We start from the raw sequence: 14016 nt of genomic DNA, 5'->3' as shown, positions 1-14016 counted from the left end.
TGCAAGCTGTATAATATCCCAGCTTGCAAATTTTGATCTGATCTGGTTGCTATGTATGTCCACTTCTAAGTCTTTGGTAAGGAGATTGTTCCTCATTCCTTTCAATAAATGAGGAACATCGTAAAGGGGAAAGAATTTTGTGGTTCCAATCTCGATCGCATTTCCTGTGAACAATGCATCAATTGAGAATTCAATGTAGGTATAATTATTTTGAAACAAATGGTATTTTATACAGAAAAAAAAATGTGATAAATATGTTATTTCGAACCTGGGTGTTCGCCATGATGAAAACGCTTCCTGTTAGTTTCAAGCAGCAGATTCTCAATGGCTGAAACGTTTGAGGTGCCTTGATCGCAGACTGATGCAATAATCTGCATTCCTGTCGTCTGCACTGCCCGAACCACTTCTTTGATGCAGCACATCAGTTGAGGACCCAAAGTTTGGGATTCGCAAAAATTATATGAAATTGGAACTTTCCATCCTGACTGAATTCCTTTCAACATAAACACGAGACAATGGTCTGCAATTTTTTGGGTTCTCTTTGTTCCCCAATCCTCCAATCCCACAATCTTGTCTGCAGCGGCATCATATTTAATATGGGGCTCTAATGAAATCTCATCCCATATCAGAATACACGCTTTCTCTCGATCGTCTTTCAGTCCCTCGGCTTTGTCTCGTAGATGCTGGATGACTTCATCCATGATCCCGGTCTTTACCGGAACTTGGCAAAGAAGTTTCATCAGCGTCGTACGGCTTGGTAGAGGAAAGAAGCTCGAGAGAAAGCGGTAGCAGCTTGGTGATTGTTTATACAAGGATAAACAAAATAAACGTTGTTCTACCGTGAACCGTCTTGCCTGAAAACAAATACATATTTATAAATATGCAGACACTAAGTAGTTTCATTATTTTGGGAAGAAATTTTTCGTATAGTTTAGAATGGACGATAATTAATATTGAGTAAGAAGGGTACAATATATTCAGCTGAATTATATTATGCAAGCAAATGTATAAAACTTACGCTTGGTGCATTGTTGGAATTTCGGAGCAGCATATCCCAAAATTGTTTTTGAACCCGGCTGAGCGATGCTGTAAACTTCTCTGCTAACTGGGCTGTTGTTGTTTGATCCATGTCCCTGCGATGTTTCTTGAATTCCCGTCTTAGTCGGTCATATTTTTTTTTGAACAGAACTGCTTTCTTGTATAGTGCTTTAGCCTTCGGATCCAGAAACGCTTGCCGTGTGGTAGAGCCAAGAATACTTGCTTTCGGAATTGTCGGTTGTGTGATTTCGTTTCTCGTAGAAGAGCCAGCAGAAAGACAGCTTTCCATACTCTCGGAAGTTTGGTCATCTCGTAGATGATGGAGAGGCTGTTTGGTTGTATTTAGTGAAGTCTCTTTGGGTTTTTCGGAAGAATCTGATATTCCATGGAAATCCTCATCTTGAATCGAAGGACCTGTGGAAGAATGCTTGGCATTATCGATTATTTCCAGAGGTACCTTACCTGGTGCTACATGTTGTAGATGTCCATCCGATGACTGTTTCTCGCTGACTTCTATGATCGGGGTTGATTCTATGGGTATGTTCTGGCAAGGTATTGCAGTATCTGCCAATTGGCATCTATGAAATATCAATTCAAACTATTAGAGAAACACTATGCATGGATAAAATTGTGTATTTAAAAATATATGAATAATTCAAACCTAACGGAAGTAACTTTATAGGCTTCCGCAGGAAAGTGCTGGTGACAGACAAAAAATTTGGTACGTTGTTCGGCACTCATCTGCTGTAATCCAAGATTTTGGACAGCACATGACCAGACGTACGATTTCACTGGATCTTTAGGAAAACGATGTCTGAGGCTCCGCTTTGTACTCGTGCACCCACGCACAACACAAGCTTGGCCTTTACTCATATTTATATATAATATATATATATATATATATGAAACTCCTATTATTAAATCAACCTTACACAACTTAACAAAAATTATACTTGGCTAAATACTACACAATATTCAATTTATTACTAGAAGCCTAATTTGAAATGCCGAATATTATATCAAATACCTTAACTGAGAAGTTGGAATGACATAAACTAACCTATCAGTATAATACTAATTCTAAATCGTAAAACTAGAGTAACGTTGACTAACTTATCAGTGTAATATTAAGACTATCAACAAAAATGCTTAATATAATCTAATACAAAAATATTTGATGCAATCTATTTCCTAAATTGTTAACGTAGAATGAAGTGAATTAAGTAAATAACCTACAAACTGATGAATAAAATTTCTAGAATTAACTTAAACACTTACTTTTCTTATAAAAAACAAAATACAATTCACGGATAAGACTAAATATACTAAGAATACGAATATCTTAGTCAAAGAAGAAGAAAATCAACTTTGGAAAATCTTTTGAGGCTCGGAAATATTCTTTTCGCACAAAACACCCACGATCAACGCTTGATACGAAAAGAATGGAAAAGAAATATGGCGCATGGCTTGGCGTCGGTCAGTCGTCATGGCGTCGGTGCAGCACCAGCGCCACCAACCTTAGATCCCACTTTGTACCGAACTAAAACGTGGGACCGACCGGCCGTAAGCATGTTTCCCCCCCTGCATCGCTCCCACTACTACTATTACCCGTCTCCTTCTCTTACTCGCGCGCTCAGCTGACGTCGCAGCTGTCTCGGTTTTTTTCACGTTTCGCGATCTCAGACTGTTATCACGATTAGAATTCCGGTCGCAGTTTGTTTCCTTCTCTCAAATTATGCAGTCACGCATGGAGAAGCAAGCCAGACTCTCTGGGCAAATTTCTCGTACTCACGACAATACCAAAAGGCTCGGTCAAGCAAATATAACTCAAGGAGTACTTGAAGCCCGACTTCAGGCACTCGAAGAAAAATGGAGACAATTCCAAAATGATCACGATAAAATTGAAAATGAAGCATCAAGCGACGACATGAAAATGAGGTACTTTACAGAAGATTTTTTCTCAACAACGGAAGAAATTTATCTCACGCAAAAAGGAAAGTTATTGGACTATCTTCGTGTATTTGTTGACAGACCTCCCGAAGTTGCAAGAAATGACCCCATTCCAATAGTACGACAATCACTGCCAAAAATCAATATCCCAAAATTCTCGGGAGACTTTACCGAATGGCTAAACTTTCGCGATCTCTTCAAGTCTATGGTGATTGACGCACCGTTGTCGCCAATAGAGCGAATGCACTATCTAAAAACTAATCTAACAAAGGAAGCCTCTTCCCTAATTGCTTCAGTGCCTTCCACTGCTGACAATTTTGAAGTCGCGTGGCAGCTTCTTTCCTCTAGATATGACAAAACTCGCTTATTAACCAATGCTCAAATTGCTAGCCTTTTCTCACTCCCAGCTATGACCTCGGAGTCCTCCTCGGATCTGAAGGTCCTCTACAACGGAACCTCCAATGCACTCGGTGCATTGAGGGCATTAGGACGCCCCGTTGACAATTGCGACGATTTTATCGTGTATATGACAGTGCAAAAGTTAGATAAGCAATCTCGGCGCGAGTGGGAAGCCTCTGTCGGAGCAAAAAAGGAACCATCTACTTTCAAGGAACTGCAATCCTTTCTCGAGAATCGCATTTGCTCCATCGAGGCCCTCGAAGGAGCGACAAAACCTCGCGAAAGCTCAGCATCTACGAAAACCGCACCCTCAAGCATTGTTCGTAACTCGAAAAAACCATCCAGCTCGTCGCCTCATCAGGGAGTCAAATCTCACGTATCAAGCACCTCTCCAACCAATCAGAAATGCGCTTTATGCCAAGAAGGACATTTCGTTCTCTTCTGCGAAGCCTTTCGTGCTAAAACGGCTGAAGACCGAAAGTCCTTCGTGCTAGAAAACAAATTGTGCCTAAACTGCCTTGGGCACCACTACGCTCGCGACTGTCGTTCTCGTAAAACGTGTCAAGCCTGCAAGGGCAAGCATCATACCACTCTTCATGACTCTTACTCATCACCGGCTACAACGGTCAACTCAATTGGTGCTAAGCAACCACCTGAGAGACCAACTACCTCGACGTCAACTCAACTCGCAACTCACAACGCTGAAGCACCAAGAGCTGCATCAACTCGCATTCTTCTTGCCACTGCTCTCGTCGACGTCTCGACTTCAAGCGATAACAAATTTTTAGTGCGCGCGCTCATCGACCAAGGGTCTGAAGCAACATTTATCTCCGAATCTCTCGCTCAACGAATGAATGTCGCGCGATCATCCACGTCGGTAATTATTACTGGCATAGGAGCCAACGCTGCTACGACATCACGAGGATCTGTTTCTCTCTGGCTAACGTCTCGCGTAAATTCGGACTTTAAGTGTCAAGTGAGCGCCCTCGTTCTCCCGAAATTGACAGCCTATCAACCACCGAGTCTCATACTGACATCACGATGGAAGCACCTTGATGGCCTCCCTTTAGCTGACCCAGACTATTCTTCAACACGTCCCATTGAGCTATTACTTGGTGCTGACGTTTACGCACAACTAATTCTCGATGGAGTGCGAAAGGGAAACGCTAATACTCCGGTGGCTCAAAACACGCAATTAGGCTGGATAATCTCTGGCCAAATTGCAGCAAACTCGCCTAATTGCCTACCACTGAACAGCATGCAAATCTCGCTCGACAATTCTCTTTCTTTATCTCTCCAGCGATTCTGGGAACAAGAAGAGATGGCACCTCCGCATCCGAGTCTTCGTCCAGACGAAGCCGAATGCGAAAATCATTTCATCAACACACACTCTCGTGAGCAAGATGGTAGATACACAGTACGTCTACCTCTAAAGAAACCTCTTGACTCTCTAGGTGACTCCTACATTCCGGCAACGAAAATGCTACACCGAATGGAACATCGCTTCTCACAGGACACCAAATTCTTCGAAGCCTACTCTGCCTTCATGACAGAGTATGAAACTCTAAACCACATGGAAGTCATTTCGTCAACGAGCTCAATACCAAAAACGTCCTACTATCTACCGCATCACGGTGTAATGCGAGAGTCAAGTACTACTACAAAGCTTCGAGTCGTTTTCAACGGATCGCAGAAAACTAACGCCGGACATTCTCTAAATGATCATCTTCACGTGGGCCCAAAGATTTTGCCTGAACTCGTCAGCATCTTACTTCGATGGAGAGCGCACGCAGTCGTGTTTTCCGCCGATATGGAAAAAATGTATAGACAAGTATTGGTGCATGAAGAGGATCGTGATCTTCAACGAATTTGCTGGAGAAAGGACTCCTCATTGGAAATTAATACTTACCGTCGTCGCACGGTAACGTACGGCCTCACGTGTGCTCCCTTCCTCGCAATAAGAGTGCTCCGTCAACTCGCTCATGATGAAAGGGATCGCTTCCCAATTGGAGCCTCAGCACTTTCAAGCGACGTCTACGTCGATGACGTTTTATCTGGTGCTGACGACATCACCAGTGCCTTGATCAAGCAAAACGAATTAATCGAGTTGCTCAAGGCGGGCGGTTTCACTTTACGGAAATGGACCTCAAACACTCCAGAACTTCTTGAACATCTAACGCCTGAAGTCAGAGCCACGACAACGTCGATCGTCTGGCAACCGGAAACCTTCCACATGCTGGGGCTATCATGGCAATCGAGCAGTGACTCTTTTCTTTTCCAGTTAAACACTACCAAGCTTCAGCATCCTCTAACAAAAAGAAATGTGTTGTCGCGTATTGCTCAACTCTTCGACCCGCTCGGATGGCTAGCACCAGTTGTTATACTCGCAAAAATATTCATGCAATCCCTGTGGCTGCTTAAACTCGAATGGGATGACGCTTTACCTGACGAACAAGTCAACCGTTGGATCGAAATTCATTCAGATCTACCAGCAATCTCGAATTTCCGCATTCCTCGATGGCTCGGATTAAACTCATCGCAACAGACTGTCGAGCTTCATGGTTTCGGGGACGCGTCACAGCTTGCTTATGCTGCTGTAATGTATTTGCGCATTATTCGTGATGGACAATCTTCGGTTACTCTCGTATCGTCCAAAACGAAAGTCGCTCCGGTCAAACAAGTTTCCCTGCCGCGATTAGAACTTTGTGCTGCTAACCTCGTCACGCGACTAGCTAAAACTATCCTTGCTATGCTCAAACTCGATTGTCCGGTTCACCTTTGGTCAGACTCGACGATAACACTTGCGTGGATACGTGCACACCCGACCAAGTGGACAACCTACGTAGCTAATCGTGTAGCTGACATTCAACTTGCTCTCCCGAATGCTATTTGGCACCACGTTGAATCAGCAAGCAATCCGGCAGATTGCGCATCTCGAGGAGTTCTCGCATCGGACCTTCAAGACCACTCTCTCTGGTGGAGAGGCCCTGAATGGTTGCACGAAGATGCTAACAACTGGCCGTCCAGTCCTCGTAAACCTCCGAATGATCTTCCAGAAACTCGTTTAACGTCTCACGCCGTCGCCGAACAAATTGACGAGCCATACCATCTCCTCACCAAGTACTCGAACTTGACAAGGTTATCAAGAATCACTGCTTGGTGTTGTCGTGTCAATCTCACAAAAAATGGTAAACGCAATCCAACTCCAGCACTCACGCCATCTGAAATCGCTGCCGCCCTCCTGCGTCTCATTCGAGTTGACAAAACCGCAATTTTAAAACTGAAATTCGTCTTCTCGAATCCGGACAAACGCCTTCGAAAGGGCAACTTCTCCAACTGAGCCCCCTTCTCGACGACAAAGGTCATCTCCGCGTGGGCGGACGGCTAAAAAACTCACTTCTCGATCCTGATGAGAAACACCCTTACATTCTACCAAGCCGATCTCCATTGACTAAGTTACTCATCGAACATTATCATAAGGAAACTCTTCACGGCGGAGTGCAGCTCACTCTCGCCACCCTCCGACAACGATACTGGGTGATTGGTGGTCGCACTGCAGTGAAAGCGGTCATACACAGATGTCTTATTTGCGTGCGACACCGAGCTACGACAGCGACTCAAATCATGGGAAATCTTCCGAAGGCTCGAGTCACCCGAGCTCGACCCTTCCTCCACTCTGGAGTAGATTACGCTGGTCCAATCTACCTTCAAACTGCGAAAGGAAGGGGACACAAATCGTACAAGGCTTACATTGCCGTGTTCGTTTGCTTTTCGACAAGAGCGGTACACCTTGAAGCCGTATCCGACTACACCACTGATAGCTTCTTGGCGGCATTCCGGCGATTTGTTTCGCGCAGAGGAAAGTGCGCTACACTTACAAGTGATTGCGGAACAAATTTTGTAGGAGCAGACGCTGAACTACGAGCTCTCCTTGCTACTACTTCTGCTGAATCCGAGAAAATCGCGAATATTCTCGCCAACGATGGAACGTTGTGGAAGTTTAACCCCCCAGCGGCTCCGCACTTCGGCGGACTCTGGGAAGCAGCGGTGAAATCGACAAAACATCATCTTCGACGAGTGCTAGGCGAGAACACCTTGACTTTCGAGGAAATGACTACACTACTGACACAAGTGGAAGCTTGTCTCAACTCTCGTCCACTCCAAGCTCTCACAGACGATCCTGACGATCTGTCAGCGCTCACGCCAGCTCATTTTTTAATAGGTGAACCCCTCACTGCCGTCCCGGAACCGTCTCTCGTCAACTTACCTCACTCACGCCTATCAAGATTTCAGCTCATTCAGCAAATGCAACGTCACTTCTGGAATCGATGGTCATCTGAGTATCTGCATACTCTGCAGTCCCGGCACAAGTGGCAACAACCTCAGCCTTCTCTGCAAATCGGTGACCTCGTTCTTATAAAAAACGAACAATTACCACCGACTAAGTGGCCTTTAGCTCGTGTCACTAACGTTCATTCGGGAGAAGATAAAAAAATCCGCGTTGCTACTGTTAAGACAGCAACATCATCATTAACTCGCCCAGTTGTGAAGCTTTGCCCTTTACTCAAAAGTGACGAAGCCCAATAAACAAAAAAAAACCATTTCATAGTACGCTGAGCACTCGACACTCAATTTCGTCCTCCGACGAGGCGGGCGGAATGTTCAGCATTCTCACCGAATTCATAAGAGAGAGCTCGAAATCACACGTGAACTGTTTCCTAAAATTATCAAAACAAACCCACACACGCAACCACACAAACACATTCACTACGTACACTCTCAAGGCAGCAAATGCCTGTTTACCTCAGTTACACTCTTGTAGAGCTTGAGCGAGGATGTAAACTTCGAACCTCGTCAAGCAATTTCTATCCTATTGAATAAATTGTTAATTTTGGTTTCTTGTTAAGAAAAACTGTGATTCGTATTTTACTCCCATCCTCACCTAATCTAATCTAGCAAAAAACATTCTTTTTAACATTTATTTTAAAAAAATAGCAATATTTCAGCAGGCAGCGAATGGCATCCCAATTTTTACAATGAGTACTTAGATATTATACAGTGCATCGAATACAAACCTTTTACTAGCTTCTTTTTCCTATATACAGTCGCATAGCGTGGATGCCGCGTGATCCTTTTGTTATTCCTGAGGCTGTTAATGTCATCTGCCGCATTTGATGTTAACTTGATAAGTTTCACTGTTGTTACGTCCCGACGTACCGCCTTGGCGAACCTTTTTCAAAATTAAAACATAACCAAAGAATTGCTTCATTTTACTCAACAGCCACAGTGCTTGAGAGTATCGTTTCGATGATTATAACGCAAAATATCATATTGCTTCAACCGACGAGTTTCACCCCTCCTCGAGAAAGTCACGTACAGGCCCGCGTATTAGGTTTAATTTGGTGCCATATTTAACATTACCGAGAACGCAAAGCGTGAAGTGGTGAGATAAACCCCAGCGATTCTTTGTGAAAGAAGTTATTCGTGCCCTCGCGATCTTAGAGGTTATATGGATGACAGCGCCGAGAGGCTGTCGTCGTGGTTTCTCCCACTTCTTCTGTCGACTGTCTCACCGGCCATGGACACATAAAATACGAGTAGAAAAGAAACAAAAATTGAAAAAATAAAGTTAGCCACAGTGCATGCATCGATGAACATTACTGTACATACGATCTATAAATTATATTATTGTATATGATCCATGTATGATTAATGCGGATGCATACTAGGGTGATGCAAAAAAAAATCTACAACTTTTTTTCTCGGAGCTCCATCAAAAATCGTTAGTAACTCTCAAAATAGTAATTTTAGGCAAATTTATGATTGAAAAAAAAATTAGCTAGTGCTCAGGCGACGTTCTGTTTTTTCTGCGATTTCTTGAAAATCGCGACGTGAATTTTTTTTCACGCATGGCAAAAAGTGTTTGTATTCAATACAAGTTAGATTTTTTTTGTTCTTCGGTACTCTGAAATTTTTTTGAAGCTGCCTCAACTAAATTATTTATTTTTTTATTTGTTATTAATTTATTATATTTCATGCAAAAAATGATTGTTTCCTTGATTTAGAGGGATGAAAAAATTGTTATTTGTGGCTGAACTATTGTTAATCTTATGATTTTGAGCTGAAAATGCAAAACAAAAACGGCAAATAAATTACTTGAGGCAACTTCAAAAAATTTCAGAGTTCTGAAATAAAAAAAAAAATCATGATGGTATTGAATACGACCACTCTCTGCTATAGAATCAAAAGAAAAAAAATTCACATCGCGATTTTTAACAAAAAGCAGAAAAAAAGTGAGGTGTCGTGGGACACCTGACAGAAGCGAAGCTTCTTACGCTTTGTATATGAAATCCACTGGATTGTCGCTTTCTGATATATTCATTGCACAATTTTATTTATTATTCATATTTTTCATACAATATTAATTATGTTGTATTATTTATTTTAAATAAGCATACACCGCAACAATAAACAAAAACAGCAAGTACGAGTTGCCTAACGCAGTTCCCTTCTCTAGTATTCTGTTTCGCTCACTAGCAACAACGATATGCGGTGCAACTTCCGTTTCTGACGTCTCACTATTCATGAGTTAGGCGTTAAAAAGCTTCGCTTCAAAAACCGAAAAGTCGCTTGAGTACTATGGATTATTTTTTTTTTTTTTTTTTTATCTCAAATGTTGGTATAGTTATTTTTATTATTTTTTATGTACTAACGATTTTCGATGGAGCTCTGATGAAAAAAAATATCGATATTTTCACATCACCCTCGTGCATACTATAAATTTTATAATTTTCCAAGAGACAAACCGGATTATCAATAATAATGCATGCGTGTATAAAATGAATATGAGAAAATTATTCATTTCGAAGTGGAATTCTATTCGACGCGCGCCTAATTTATTCTATAACACTAATGTTCATAATTGTTCCAATAACATTTCCTTGCCACTCGATCTTTAATTTACGTATACACAGAATCGAAACGCTATTTTAGCAATAATAGTTGAAAGTCGCAAGTGGAGTACCTTCATTGGGTAGACAAGCAGTATAATTATGCGAAAAGTGTTCGTATGTAAAAAAAATCAGAGCAACCCTAATACATCACGGACCCGCTGATTTTGATCCAGATGAGATGGGATGCTCCGTACATGAGATGGTATTTAACGCAGTACATATCCTGATGTAGAGGCCTAGAAAGAGGTGATTTTCGGCGATTTTTTTTTTCTGCGGCAGAGAAACAACGAAGCTTCGTAAAATTTCCAGTGTATTTTAACACACATTTGGAACGTACGTTTTTAATTGACACTGTAACGGGCTTTTTACTTCACCCGGGGGAAAGCGGGGTCGGCACAGAGGCTCGTTTACAAAAATGGCGTTGACCAACACGGCAATGGAAAGATGGAAAAAGAATAAAGATTGACGGCACTGCAGAACAGGTGTTGGGCGCCAGGCTCGAGAGAGCCGTAAGAGAATACACTCTTACCAGAATCAAAATTTACCGTCCAATAGCATTCGTTCGCCGACTCGAACGGCGAACCTAACTCACACCACCAAATCTCAAACGAAACTATAGCAGGGGCAAGCACACACAAAAACAGCCGACTAGCTAGCGGTGAGGGGAACGTGGGCGCGGAGGTGAAATAGTATATGTGATAATCGAATGATTATAGATGTAATTACCAGCGTTTATTAACAAGTAATGCCGTTACGGCAAGGCAGAAGGCAACAAAATAGTTATTTACACGGCAAGCGGTCTTATCGGTGGCGGTACGCTTCGATACAATTCAAAAATAACTAAAAATAACACACAATAGCATACAATATAACACAGCAACAAAATTAAACAGATCAATAGAACACGGCAAAATCAAGCAGTATAAGCTAGAAGCGACGAGCGGCAAGCGACCAAGATAAGCGAATAATAAGCGGCATAAAATCAGTAGCAATTCAATAGCTCGTGCGACTACGGATTCGTGGTGAAGCAAGTTCGTTAACAATTTCAAATCTCAAACCAAGGCAGAACAATTCTAGAAACAAGCTTGCTAATAATCTAACGGTTTCACAAACACGAGGTAATCCTCCTTCACTTTTTCTATATTATCGGCACGGTCGCCTGTCGCCGCTTGACGGTGGTAGTTACGCTCGGCAACGACGGCACGGGCGCACACACTCACTCACAGATTCTCTCTCTCTCTCACACTCACGTACTCGGTACGCGGCCGGGAAGCGGCACGGTACACGATCTATTACAAATTATGCGTTACAATAAAGCGGCAAAAAATTACCGAATGAACAACCAGAGCATGTAATATTAGTTATAAAATAAGAATAGCAACCAAGAACAATAATTTAATCAATTAGAGAAGCTTAGCTACCACGAGGCTCGCGGGCTTTCACACAAAATGGCCGACCGAAGCCGGCCGGCAACCTGTTGCAAAAAGGAAAAATGGCCTGAGGCCGTTGAGAATCTATAGCCAGCGAGATTCGGGATAGCGACAGCCTACCTTTTACGGCAAACAACGTCCGGTTCTTCAAAAAAAATGAGAGCGGCAACGGTTCCTCCTCGGCAGAAACACAGAAAACAGGCAAACCAAACTGAACTCGACTTCAAATATCTCAAGATAATTTTCAACGCGAGGGTCCACTACGATGAGCTACAGAGCTATTCACAGTGCAGCGCAAGGGAGAGTGAGGTGGCCGCCGGCCCTCGGCGATCGCGATCCCGCGGTGGCGCTACGGGAGGGGATGATAGGTAGATTGGCGAGAGACCGGCGGGAGCCTAGGCAGCCGGTCTGTTCGCCGCGCTGTGCTGCGTGTTGCGAGGGTGGTCTGGCGAAGGCGGAAATGTCCGGTCGGCATTGGCGAGCCCAGGGGGAGACTGAGTCCGGTTATTTGTGGGTGCCGGGTGGCAAGGCCGGTCTTGTCGGAGGCTCAGGTGGAGGCAACTCGACCCCTGGGCGGTAGCGGCAGCATGTCCTTGACGGCATCGAGGTCCGAGCAAGCAACAGCGCGACTACTGGGTCCGGGGCTTCGAACTCCGCGCCGGTCGTCCTGTGGTCCCTCCGCGTTTCCCGCGACGGCAGCGCAGGGTGGTCGTTGGATGGCGTCGGCATTGGCGGCGGCAGTGGTGGCGGCAGTGGCGGTCACCTCAGAGAATGGGTTGGGGGAGTAACAAAAAGCATTAGCAACAATACATAAATCTTAAAGCTAACTCTGGTTGTTCATTTGCGGCACGGCAGGACTCTCCCTTGCTCTTTAAGAGCGCTTGACACGGCCGCCTGGGAGTGGAGGTGCGGGTCGGTGACGGGCTGGTAGACCCGCCACGTCACAACACATATCTCTATTATCGATAATAAAACTATGTGTCAATTAAAAATAGTTTTAATTCGTACATTTAAAGCAAGAATTATGCGCTCTATCTTTTCCGCTAATTCGAGAATCCAGCGGCGAGGGTTCAATAGTCAGCTAATACGTTGACTGAAGAATATATCAGTCAACGGCTAATAACTCCACTATTTTGCGACAATTTGATGATCAAAAAATATTTTCGTACTTTTCAAATGTGTGTTAAAATATAATCGAAATTTTACGAAGTTTCGTTGTTTCTCTCCCGATAAAAAAAATCGCTGACAATCAGCTTTTTTTAAGCCTCTAAATCAAGAGCGGACAACAATCCGGTGCTCCCCTCTCCTAACCATGACCAGCGGAGGAGAGGCGTAAGGCATAATCGTATTTATGCGAATTTTTGTCTCGCGTCTCGCATGAGTCGCGCAGACAACGATTTTCCCTCCCGCCATCACCCGCCCAACGCTAGCGCAATACAAGGTGCCTGGCCATACAATGTATGCGTGTGTATTATGTCTGGCTGCGTCGCTTACCCCGTGCCTTCCCCGTGCCTAACTGCCACCAATCCGCGACAATTGGAAGAGCTGTACACAATATATGTATATGTCAGCCAACGAAGAATTGTAACGCTTTCTTAATCGTAAAAATTTTATTAAAATAAATAAATATCATATTAAATAAAAACAATATTTCTCTTTCATTTCCCACAGTTATTTTCAGACTATATATTTTATCAGCTCCTTCTGACTTCTTTCCAATTTCGCTTTCTAATTTTTAAATAATATTTGGTACGCAGTATGCTCAATATCGTTTGAAACAGTATATCACTTTGGATCATTTTCCTATTCTGCATGGCCAAACCAGCTGTACTTTATATTGCCAAAATAATGAAACGTCGTGCGCTACATTGAATTGTACTCGGCTATTTTTTTTAGTATGTGCAGTTTGTTAAAATCCATGCAGTATTTTTTCATTTACAATATTTTAATATTCATTATATTTTCGGCAAATCCTACCGCTGTAATACTGTCAGTAGTTATTCAGTATATTTTTGTGTAGTTATTTGCCACAAAATTTTCTCAGTGCTGGCAAGACTGTCGTGCCTCTTTGTCTCTCATCCGAGGCAATTGGAAGAGCCTTACACCATATAGTCATGTCTGCCAACGAAGAATTGAAATCCTTTTTGCTAAAACCCCGTCGAACTGATGCACTCTGTAAATTACATCGATAGCGAACAGACTAACTGTAACCTATGGGTGAAAAAGTAATTTAAGAATCACAAATT

The 14016-nt window shown here is 43.1% G+C and overlaps 1 protein-coding gene across 1 annotated transcript; it reads left to right on the top strand.

The window, feature by feature from the left end:
• The first annotated feature begins 2247 nt into the window (after positions 1 to 2247).
• Positions 2248 to 7974, top strand: LOC124414006. Its single transcript, XM_046894857.1, has 4 exons — positions 2248 to 2252; positions 2385 to 2601; positions 2753 to 6575; positions 6710 to 7974. Exons 1-4 carry the CDS (start codon positions 2248 to 2250, stop codon positions 7972 to 7974), a joined length of 5310 nt encoding a protein of 1769 aa, XP_046750813.1.
• Positions 7975 to 14016: the final 6042 nt, after the last annotated feature.

This window comes from Diprion similis, chromosome 2, assembly GCF_021155765.1.
Source record: "Diprion similis isolate iyDipSimi1 chromosome 2, iyDipSimi1.1, whole genome shotgun sequence".
In the NCBI taxonomy this organism is placed as follows: domain Eukaryota; kingdom Metazoa; phylum Arthropoda; class Insecta; order Hymenoptera; family Diprionidae; genus Diprion; species Diprion similis.
This window is presented reverse-complemented; position numbering and strand designations above follow the sequence as displayed.

Coding starts and splice junctions, on each gene's coding strand:
- LOC124414006 (XM_046894857.1), top strand. Junction 2,602..2,752: donor AAACGTGGGACCGACCGGCC/GTAAGCATGTTT, acceptor TTCCGGTCGCAG/TTTGTTTCCTTCTCTCAAAT. Junction 6,576..6,709: donor TGTCAATCTCACAAAAAATG/GTAAACGCAATC, acceptor CGCCTTCGAAAG/GGCAACTTCTCCAACTGAGC.